Source organism: Panthera uncia, chromosome E1 (assembly GCF_023721935.1).
Source record: "Panthera uncia isolate 11264 chromosome E1, Puncia_PCG_1.0, whole genome shotgun sequence".
NCBI classification, from domain to species: Eukaryota; Metazoa; Chordata; class Mammalia; order Carnivora; family Felidae; genus Panthera; species Panthera uncia.
Genome location: NC_064814.1, coordinates 5,571,865 through 5,583,523, shown reverse-complemented (window position 1 = coordinate 5,583,523; position 11,659 = coordinate 5,571,865). Strand labels below are relative to the sequence as shown.

The 11,659-nt window shown below is 46.8% G+C and overlaps 2 protein-coding genes and 1 pseudogene across 3 annotated transcripts in view; 1 reads left to right on the top strand and 2 right to left on the bottom strand.

The window, feature by feature from the left end:
* Positions 1-11,659, bottom strand: part of RECQL5 (RecQ like helicase 5) — a 35,804-nt gene that overhangs the window by 14,877 nt on the left and 9,268 nt on the right. The window contains exon 8 of the mRNA XM_049635722.1: positions 6,435-6,514. Coding sequence (XP_049491679.1) covers positions 6,435-6,514 — 80 coding nt within the window. The remainder of the gene's footprint in view (positions 1-6,434; positions 6,515-11,659) is intronic.
* SMIM6 (small integral membrane protein 6) lies at positions 3,247-4,224 on the top strand. Of its 2 annotated transcripts, none has more exons than XM_049635726.1 (2): positions 3,247-3,320; positions 3,918-4,224. In XM_049635726.1, the coding sequence occupies exon 2, from the start codon at positions 3,924-3,926 to the stop codon at positions 4,104-4,106; it is 183 nt and encodes a 60-aa protein (XP_049491683.1). In that variant the 5' UTR covers positions 3,247-3,320; positions 3,918-3,923; the 3' UTR covers positions 4,107-4,224. The 2 variants fall into 2 exon arrangements, with proteins under 2 accessions (XP_049491683.1, XP_049491682.1); XM_049635725.1 differs by lacking the exon at positions 3,247-3,320 and adding an exon at positions 3,359-3,555.
* On the bottom strand, positions 6,545-9,131 carry LOC125926361 (myosin regulatory light polypeptide 9-like; annotated as a pseudogene).

Genomic DNA, 11,659 nt, shown 5'->3' with positions numbered 1-11,659 from the left:
CAGCCCGTGCTCTGGCTGCCTAGGGGCATGGCCCCGTCTACCCAAAAACCAGGGAGCGGAGAGGGGGATGCCAGGCTCTGCCCCTGCCCCTGCCCCTCCCCCCATCTCCAGCTGGCAGGCAGGTGAGAGAAACTGGCTGGCTGGTTTCACTTCCTGGTGTCCACTGACTTGTCTGACGGGTTTGGTTTAGGTTGAAGAAGCAGAGAGGAAGTTCTTCCATACAAAAGAAAAGAAATTCAAGAACCGGCACCCTCCACCCCACACCACCCTACGAGAAGGGGATTCAGAATTACAATGATACCGTTGATAACGATGATGAGGAAGGTGGTGGTGAGGATCGAGTGAGTGGAAATTTACTGAGGGCTTCTGTGTGCCCCCCCACCACCTGAAGTGTTTTCACGCAGGTGATTCCGTATAATCACAACAGCCTCAATGCCAGAGATACCATCATTATCCCCATTTTGGAGATGAGGAAATTGGGCCCTAGCAACAATATGCAACTTGCCTAAGTTCAACCAGCTAAAAATGGCAGAGCCAGCCTCTGGGCCCAGCCCAGCACAGCCCATCCAGCTGCAGAGCCCCTGCTCGCCACACCGAGGGCCCCCGGCTGCAGTGCAGATAAGGCGCTGATCCCATTATCCTCCATCAACCAATCCTAGATCCCACACCCTAAAGTGTGCTAAAATCATCTCCCGGTGAGTGGGTGGAGCCCAAGAGGTAAGAGCTAGGGTGGGGCCCAACTAGGTCTCCCTCCCAGAAGAAAAACAGGGAAGGCGGGAGGGACTAGATGGGAAACCACTGCCCTTTTCAGTCCAGGCACCAATAGCTTAACAGCTGAGTCCAAATATGATGGATCCCAGTAGGCATCAAACTGGCTCACGCTGAGCCCTGCCACTAATGGCTCCCCACAGCAGTCCTGGGCAGGTTTCCATCCCATTCGGCTCAACAAACCACATCTGTTCCAGAGTGACAGCAGCCTGGCACCCTCCCAGCAGAGGTCTTCTCGGAAAGAGAGGCATGAAGAGGAAGCAGCAATCTTCCCATTGTGGGAAAGGACAGAGAGGTATAGCCATGGTGGCCACGGAATGGGAGGCCAGTAGGCTGTCTGAGCCCTAGAGAGCATCTGGCTATCACAGGCCTCCATTCCTGCCACCAGCCGCCCTGCAACAATCTCCCCTCGACGTCTGCCTGCGCTCACTGCCGCACTGGTTTCCCAGCCTCTTCAGGCCTCCCCTCCACAGTAGTCTCTCAGTTCCTCCAAAGGTCTGCACTGGAGACCTGTGCATTTTACCGTCTGTATGTTCTGCCTTATCAGAAACCACAGAATCGCCAGGGCAAGAATCTCATTACCAAAAACTGGCAGAGAGCACATAAAACACTCTTCCCCTAAATCTGTTTTCTCAAGCATTAACATTTGAGAGCAACCTACAATAAAAAGTCTTCGGGACATATTTGCATGCCGGTAACACAAATCCAGACCACACAAAACGGAAGACATTAATTTTGTTCTTAAAGGTTCCTCACCCTCCTCGGGACCCGCTGCCTGCCATGAAACACTGCGTCCTAATCCTACCTCTTACGTAGTCTTCACATCTTGACCTAAACCTCACTCCCATAGGGTTTCCTTCAGCCCCCAGGTCAGGCTATGCCACATATACTCCAGCGCCCTCCACCTCTTTCCATATCGTTCCCTTTGTGATACTCATTTCCGTAGAATCTTCCGATCAGGGCCAGCAATTGACTGAGTTGGCTAAAGCAACTTCTGTGTACGTGACACATACGTTCCCCACACATCTCATTTTAAATAGAAACATATACATGCACATTCCTTGGCCAATCTTTTTGATGTAGGGCCAAGGTCTTTTCTCTGAGTGTGGGTTTGCCGGCCAGAGTTCCTAAATTGTCTATTTGCTAACTGTGGTTACTGTAAAGCAGAACAAGAACTTAAAGACATCCACAAAGAAATCGGAGTGTGAAATCCTGGATTTTTACAAAACGTTTCCATGTGTCTTGCCACATCTGTTTTGACAGAAATACTGAGTGATTCCAAAGTCATTCCAAGTGGTCAAATAGGTGCTTCTAGAAATAACGCTCTCCCTCCACTCCCTTTGAGGTGCAGCACAGAGCTTCAGAGTACAGACCCTGCAGCTGAGCTGAACAGCTGGGTTTAAATCCCAACACAGTTACTTCTTAGCCGTATGACCTTGGGCATGTTGCTTAACCTCTGTGCCTGTTCCCCAGCTGTAAAACTGGGGTTTCAACTATTACTGTTGCTCCATTTTCTTGTTTTATGTAATGTCAAATGCAATTACATAATATCAATAACAAGTACAAATGCCACAAACAGGTTTGGGAACAAACTACTGGCTCCTGACAAGCATCCAACTTAACTGAAGGAGGAAGTACGTGGGTGTGCTAGCCACCAGCCTGCGGGCTGGGAGCGCTCAGCAGTCAAAGGCATGAGTCAGTAAGTTTTAAGGAGGGAAACTCGAAGCATCAGGTAGGACCATGATAGGTAAAAAGGACTTTACTGAACTTCCTTGTCATCTGTCTCCTCCAACCCTGGGTGTACGTTAGAATTGCCTGGCAAGCTTTACAGAGACCCGGGCTCTGACGTGCCCAGACGGAAAGAAGTGGTACCAGGGAGGGCCTGGGCACAGGTATTTAGAAAAGCTCCCAGATGATTCTAATGAGCAAGGCTGAGGACCAGTGTGCTAGAATGGAAATCTGGGCAGGCAGGACCTGCCTCCCTTGGTTCACAACTGACACGCGGTACCTGCCGCAGTTCCTGGCCACACCAGGCACTTGAAGCCTATCTTTTATGGAATAAATGGTGGCTACCAGGTTCCCATTCCCACTTTCTAGCTGCCCATGCAGCAGCTGAGGTCATGCCTGGGAGGCCAGCAAAGGCACTAAGGAGAAATTAAGCCTCCAGGACCCTGGGGCCTTAATGGTGGTAAACACCTCCACAAAAAAACTCGCTCCAGGAGGCACCAGCCCGAGGCTTGTTAATCATTCACCAGCACCCTAGCACCGCAGGGAAAAGCCTGTGTGAGGCTCCAGCCCAGGGCTTCCCGGAGTCCTGGGCTTCCTGCGCTCTGGTGGGGGCCTCCCGGTCTACAGGTCAGCAGCTGGACAGAGAGGAGAGAGAGGCAGGACACAGCCACGGGTGAGGCGGACGGTGGCTTGAGGCAAAGGTCCTGGATCCGGTCTCCTTCCCCACCCTACCCCAAGCCTGACTTCTCTGAGGACGCCAGAACATAGGTACCCTGAGCAACCCCCAAAACGACATCACAAAAGAACAGAACGCAGCTGAAGAGGTAAGTATGGAAGGCAGAGGAACACAGTTGCTAGGCAACAGGCCCTGGCCCACCTTTGTTCGCTCTGGTGACTGCGATGAGGTCTGATCAGGGACACTCGACAATGCCAACACCTTTTCCTCCCAAGAGTTGCTTCTTTGAGTCAGGGCGTGGCTCGGCCCCCAAAGTGCAGGGCCTGAAGGATTACCCTGATCGGCCCACTCTTAGGACACAGGAGTGTTAACAGCAGAATCAGGTAGTGACGCCTGCCTTCTCGCCATTACTCCCTCCAACTGGCTATAGGCCTGCAGCCTGCCGACTTGAGCTGTTTCAAGATTAGCTGGTTCTGTTTCCACCTGACTCCAAGGCAGTTTACCGAGGCCTCAGCTGGAGTCAGTCCACCCCTCAACTCCTATGCCGATCTCTCAAAATTCTCCCCAAATGTTTGGCAATTGAGGCAGGGAAAACAGCAAGGATCTGCAGCGGTGCATTTTAGATCCTAGCTGAGTAGATCGCAGGGATGGTCAAGTTCTGGCTCACACCAGGGCTGTTCAAAATACAGAGGCAGTCTCTGGTAGAAGCCCCTGCACTCAAGGACTCTGTCCCCCTCTTTTCCAGGTTCACATGGACGAACTGATGACAAAGCAGGACATCTGGAATGATGAGTTCTGGCAGAACCCCTGGGACCAGGGAGGCCTGGTAGTGATCATTTTATTCATCACCATGATCCTGTTTCTCATTGTGTTTGCCATTGTATTTGGTTTTCTCCCTCCGCTTGAGAACATCAACCAGTGTGAAGAGTTGTGACCTGACTTTCTGGAGGCCAAGAAGGGGACCACCTGTTAGATACTCTCGAAACACCATGTACGTTTTCTTCAAAGCCTTTTCAGAGTCTGCAATTATACACTTTTATTAATGTAATTAATTAATTTGTTAACTAATATTATCTGATAAGTGCCTGCCTTCCCCAGTGGACCGAACACCACAAAAGCAGGTGATGGGTTTCTGCTCACCATTGTATGCCCATATCCGATGTGCCTCACATACAGTCCATTTCAAACAATATTTGCTGGTTGAATAAATGAATGAATAAACGAGCAAACAAATGGATGAACAGAAGGGTGCTGGGCTGTTGGCTCCCCTAGACCACAGCCCCCAGATGGACAGAGCCCAATTCAACTGAGGCCTAAACACAAAGCTATTCTGTCTCAGACAAGGTACAGAAAGGCCTCTTAGCTGGAAGTTGCTTCAAACCTAATTACTGTTCATTTCAACACTAAAAGGTACAGGGCGCGGTCACGAAGGAACAGATACACTTCACGGCCACAGTGCAGACAAACTAGCTGCACGCAAAGAGAGGAAAACCGCTGGATGCCCCACCTTGACCCCATTCATACTGAGTGTCTTTTCTGTTGGTCCCAGAGCTGCCCGTGCACCCCAGACCCTACAACGGCACTTTTGTAGAAATGTACCTGCCTCCGCCAGAGCCACCATAGTGGCCTGCCCCTTGCTGCCAGGTGCCCTCCCTTAGCAAACAGCTGCTTCAACTTTAACCACACACCGGGACTATTCTTAGAAAAGGAGCGAATATGTGGTGGAGAAGGGGCGATACACCATTTATGTAGTAATGAAATGTTCCTTTTTACTCAAAGAGCAATTCCACATTCAGCTACACCAGCATTGTTTATGCCATCCTGGGAAGTCCTGGAATCCGGAACCCTCGCACACAGCAAACAAGGTAGGAGGGATGAGGCTGCACGTGACGCAGCAGGAAGCACACTGATGCCCAGACCCCCTGGGGCACTAAGGGGCCCCAACTCCCGAGTGTGACACAGGAGACATAAAGGCAGAGCCCCCAGGAGGACCTGTCCTGCTGTCTGGTGGGCTGCTGCAGCCCAGAGGGATACGGCAGAGCTGACCCTCCAGGCAGCCCTACAGAGCCTCCAACTCATCCCCGAAAAGAACCCAGCAGGGTTCTTTCCAGCAGAAGGGACTCTGACAATTAGCAAGGACACTCGGCCCTTTCATTACGAGTGCTTTCTTCAAGGAGCCCGAGGGAGCCTAGTTTAACAACTCCCTGTACTAGTGCCTGAGATGGACTCTGGTAGTGATCGCTGTGGGCAAGGGGGCCAACCACCTCTGCTGGGCACGGCTGTGCCACAAAGGCCCAACGAGAGACTCAGTCCGGGAGCCACCAACTCTTCGGTGAGTCGGAGGGGATGGGAATCAAAACATGTGGCCCAGCCAAGTACCTCTCTGATTTCCAGAGGAGAGCCCCAAACATCTGTTAGATACCAGTTCTATGTACCTAATCAGCTCCATGCTTCGAGAATCTAGTCTTGCAGAAACCAAGATGGGATTTGTATATGAAATGTGCATGTCACTAAAAATCAAATACCAGGATTAGTGGTATCTGTCTACTGTGAGCTCTATGACTGTGACCTCACTGGGTACCAGTCTGTTCATTTCAAAGTCTGAAGCAGTCCCTTCTGCCTCATCTACCTCACAGGATTTTCCAACAAGGTCTGACCAAAGAGCTGCACACATGCAAAGTGCTCCCAGCTTGTCCAGAATCTTCCTGGGTGTCCCTTGTGTCCAAAACCTGTCCTGCCACAACCTGCCTGTCACTGAGCAGCCATCAGGCTCTTTCATTCCTCCACCACCAGCACATACAGATAAGATACAGAAGTGGATTCCAAGTGGGTGGGCTGGCATTACGACAGAAGAGCTGACTTCTATTCAAGCTTATTATCCACCCCCAAGACAGAAGCTGGGCCATGCGGCTCTGTTTGGGTCCAGGAGAAGAGTGACCCCTACTCAGTGGTCCAGTGGCAAATGGTGATCACATGCTAATGGCACAGGACCAGTCACATGATTCATGACTGAGCCACCCATGGGACCAGCCACGCCAGAAGTGGAAAATAATGTCGTCACACTGCCAGTTTCTGGGGCCTTCCTGGGAAGGGTACTGACTTCCAGGCTGCCTGATGGGCAACACCCCTCACAGTCGCCTTCAGCAGGTAGAGGTGCCTTAGTCGCCCAAGAGCTGCCCTACATTAGCTGGTTAACTAGTAGGTGCTGGGGGAGGAACGAGCTCACTAACACATGGCTCCACATATGAAATAAGTCACTCACCCCAATTCTTCACAGAAGGCCACCAGGGCATCAAAGGCCAAGACAGCAGCTTTATCAGATGCTTTGCTCCCTCTCTTTTCCTGGAGACAAGAAACGACCACTTAGCAAAAGTCTTACATAATTGACGTACCTTGCAGCCTAAAAGATGATGAGGGAGAAAAATATCAAATGACAGTAAAAAGGTCACTTACAACATGGTGTCCCCAAACCTGACCATGCATCAGAATCACCCAGGTAATTTTTTTTTTAAAACGTTTATTTATTTTTGAGAGAGACAAAGACAGAGCATGAGCAGGGGAGGGGCAGAGAGAGAGGGAGACGTAGAATCCAAAGCAGGCTCCAGGCTCTGAGCTGTTGGCACAGAGCCTGACGTGGGGCTCAAACCCATGAACCGTTAGATCATGACCTGAGCCGAACGAAGGTGGATGCTTAACCGACTGAGCCACCCAGGTGCCCCTCATGTAGGGCCCACACCCAGACCTAAATTGAACTTTCTGAAACTGGAGCTTTTGGGAGTTTATTTTCAAAAACCGCTCAGGTGGTTCTCATGCAAAGGGCCCAGAGACTGGCATTTGGAAACCACTGTGTAACATGATCTGAATTTTTTTAAAGATTTTATTTTTAAGTAATCTCTACACCCAAAGGGGCTCGAACTCACATCCCCAAGATCAACAGTCACATGCTCTACGGACCTAAGTCAGCCAGGCGCCCCAATACAATCCACTATTTATAATAGTAAATTTAGTAGTAAATACACACACAAGTGTGCGTACTTAGATTTGAAGGAACACACATCTATGTGTGTATGGAAGGATGAATACTACAGTGTTAGAAGTGATCTCTGGGCACCTGGTGGCTCAGTATGTTAAACATCCGACTTCAGCTCCGGTCATGATCTCACGGTTCGTGAGTTCAAGCCCCACGTCGGGCTCTATGCTGACAGCACAGAGCCTGGAGACGGCTTCGGATTCTGTGTCTCCCACTCTCTCTGCCCCTCCCCCATTCATGTGCGTGCACGTGCACTCTCTCTCTCTCAAAAATAAACATTAAAAAAATTAAAAAGAAGTGATCTCTTGTGTTGGGATTGTGCATCATTTGCCTTTTTGTACATGTCTATTTGTCAAAGATTCCTTTCAAAAAAAATGTGAAATTTTTTAAACTACAGGAAAAAAAACCCCAAAAAGTAAAGAAAATAAAACAGATACTGATATCTGAGATCTATTGACTCTCTGCTTCTGGAAGGTGGATCATCCCCACCTCCCAAATGCACACAAATACGTGTACTTCTTTCATTCTGCCAATGTGTTTATATCACAATTTCTTCTTAATTTTCCCTACAGTGAGGAAACTATGGCAACATTGATCAGAGCTAAACCATTTACATTTTTACATTTTCCATGATCACATATCCTTTCTTGTACAACTTTGTTCCCTAAAATTAATAGCTGTTTCATTTTTTACTTAGATTTTAGTATATTACTACTTCACCCCCAAATGTTGTGCTATAATGAAAACTGCATGTCGACAGGGTCATAGATGGTAAGTTTCACTTTTATTTTTAGAAACTCCTCCCCTGGAGCCCTTTTGTCCCCCCTGATTCAACCCGAACTGCTGTCCTCTAGGTCTGGAGCACAACTGAGACTGCCCTTCAGTGTCGTTCCAGGACATTCCTCTTGACTCGCTGGGGGTCAGATCTCTATCTTTCCCTCTCCAATTACTGCCTCTGTGGTGGGGGACATCCTTCAGTAGCTTCTCCACAGGAGGGAGCTTCTTGAAATCTTGTGTCGGAAAATGTTTTTTGTCCCCCTTAATCATAAAGTCTAATTATGGTTCAGAAAAAATTGAGCAAATAACTTTTTCTGAAAACATATACTGACTGTGTGTAGACTGCAGTTATTTGGGAGAAGGGAGCTGGTAAGTTAAACCACCCTATTTTCTATTCTGAAAATCATATAAAGTCCCAATTCCCATCTGATTATAGAGATACGTGTGTCCAAAATGGCTGAGAATAAATACAACAAGAAAGATAAAAGCTGCAAAGCTAAGAGCATGTAACGGGCTCCAAGAGGAAGTCTCAGAAATACCCAAAGTGGCAACAAGGAACGTTTGGCTGGAACCTGAAGTTCTTCTCAGTCATCCTTGTCTTTGGCTCCGTGTTTAAGGATGGGCATGAACTCAGTGGAATTGGGATGTCCCTTCTTGTCCACAGGTGCTCCTCCGTGTAGCTACTCCACTTCCACACCTATAACCCAGCCTCCCAGCATTGTCTGCAGCCCTCAGGTAATTCCAGCTGGTGCCAGTCACTTCTTCATCAAAGCAAGCAAAAGCATTTCTTCTGGATCTGTGCCATTTAACTTTTCACCGAATACAGTCAGGAACGTGGTGAAATTTATGGGCCCTGGAACCTCATTCATCATGGCATCCAGATACTCATCAGTTGGATTCTTCCCCAGGGAGGCAAGCATAGCATGCAAATCTTCCTTGACAATGAAACCATCTCTGTTCCGATCAATCACGTTGAAGGCCTCTTCGAATTTCTGAGTCTGTGACTGATCAGACATGGCGAACATGTTGGATTTTGCACGCTGCGGATGCTGCTTGGTGGTCTTGGTGTTTGCCTTTCTGCTTGATATGGTGGCAGTTAAATCCCTGCACAGCCTTGAGAATCTGAGCACTTCCATAACACCCCCCCCCCGCCATTATCAACACCCTTCTATTCCCAGAGCTTCTAAAAACAAACACTTCCAGCCTCTGCTTAGCAAACCGGAAGTTGAAAATGTCTTTAACCTGCCTTCACACTAAACTGGCTGGCTGAGTAGGAAATTCTAGGTTGTAAACAGCTTATTTTCTAGGTTGGAAGACACTGCCTCATAGTTTCTCATTTCTGGAATTATGATGGAGAAAACTGGTGCTGTTCTGGCCCCCAGTCCTCCACATATCACCTCTCTGGGAGCTTTCTGATCTCTTTGACTCAAATGTCTTAATAATGAGTCTAGTGTGAGTTCTTATAACTCACTGTATAAGTTTTAAATAAATACCTTATACCCAATCACCTTACTAAATCTTTTCCTTGTCTAATTTGAATTTCAGATAAAAGGGACAAGTTAATCACACCCCCTTTGTTCATGGCAAAGTATCATTCTTGGTCCTTGCAAAGCCCCTTTCTTCCCAATCCCTACTTGCATTCACCTTCCCTCCCCATTTATTCATTTATTTATCTATTCAAAAAACATTTATCATGCATTTACCATGTTCCCAGCACTGACCTGGGCATTACAGATACACAGGAAACTAAAGGTCCCTGCGCTCATGGAATTTACATTTCAACAGAGCAGATACAGAATAAGCAAATCTACAATGCCAAATCATAAACATGATTTACTTTAAGTGACTTTTTTTTTTTTTTGCTTTTTAATAGTAGTTTCAACATTTTACTATTATTTATAATAGGGTTTGTTTTCACAAATTTTAAAAAAAATTTATTTAAATCTAACTTACTTGACACAGAGTGTAATAATGGTTTCAGGAGTAGAATTTACTGATTCATCACTAACATGTAACACCCAGCGCTCATCCCAAGTGCCCTCCTTAATGCCCATCTTCTATTTAGCCCATCCCCCCACCCAGCACCTCTCCAGCAACCCTGTTTGTTTTCCGTATTTAAGATTCTCATGGCCTCCCTCTCTCTTTTTATCTTATTTTTCCTTCCCTTCCCCTATGTTCATCTGTTGTATTTCTTAAATTCCACGTGTGAGTGAAATCATATGGCATTTATCTTTCTCTGACTTATTTTGCTTAGCATAATACACTCTAGTTCCATCCACGTTGTTGTAAATGGCAAGATTTATTATTTTTGATTTCCGAGTAATATTCCACTATATATAAATACCACATCTTCTGGGGCGCCTGGGTGGCTCAGTCGGTTAAGCGTCCGACTTCAGCTCAGGTCATGATCTCACAGTCCATGAGTTCGAGACCTGCGTCAGGCTCTGTCCTGTCAGTTCAGAGCCTGGGGCTTGCTTCGGATTCTGTGTCTCCTTCTCTCTCTGTCCCTCCCCCACTCAAGCTCTGTGTCTTTCTCTACCAAAAAATGAATAAATGTTAAGAAAAATATTTTTAAATAAAAAATAAAAAATACATCTTCTTTATCCATTCATCAGTCAGTGGACATTTGGGCCACACTTTGGCTATTGTTGACTGTAAACATTGCTGCTGTAAACACTGGGGTGCATGGGAAACGTTGTTGTTTTTTTTAAAGCAAGATACGAGCTCTCCTGGGCCCTCAGCTATGTCTATGGCCCCATAGTGAGCATGTACTATAATTTCATCACTGCTTGTGGCTGGGTATTTAATTTGTTCCCCAGCTGCAGTCCTCATGACCAATGCTACCACACAGGCCCTTGAGCACATGAGCCTGTGCATTGCCACTTTTATTTCAGGTGATCTGATCCCAGAAACAGGGTATCTGGGGTCAAGGGTACCTGTATGTTAAAGAGTAATAATACTCCTAGAGTGCTTCCCCAAGACTGCAAACACTTCCTTTTTCTCCTGGCAAAGTGCAAGCCCTCTCCTGCACATGCCCCAAGCAACAAGTGTTAGAGCCCTTTCACAAGTGTGTCACTTTAATTTGCATTTACCTGATTATTATTGAATTTGAACATCTCTGGACATGCCGTTTGGCTGAGCTTTTCTGGGAACTTGCTTTCATACACTTTGCTTCTTCCTGTTAGTTGGTGAAAGCTCTCCATTTATCCTCAACTTCAACCTCTGATATGGGTTTTACAGTAACTAGTTTTCCAGATCTGTTTATCTACGGGCTTTGTTTATGGTATCTTTTGCCACATACATTCTTTTTCATGGGTCGAGGATTTACAGAAGTTCAAGAACTTCAATTAAAATACTTTTTTTTTAAGATAGATTTCTGAGTTTCTAATTTTCAGTACAAAACTATTTCAAGCCTAAGGTTACACACTGGAATAAAGTCTCTTGTAAAATATTGTTTATTTTTTACATGTAGGTCCTTAATCTGCCTTCTATATAAGGTGCCAAATGGAGCACTTTTATTTTACTCCAGAGGGATGTCAGCACCACCCACTAGACGATCCCTTTGTTTTCCATTAAACTGAACTATCGGCTTCATCAAATATTAAACTCTCACATGTTTTGGGACTCATTTCTTTCATCATTAACATTAATTTTTTTTTTTTTTTGAGAGTGCACAAGTG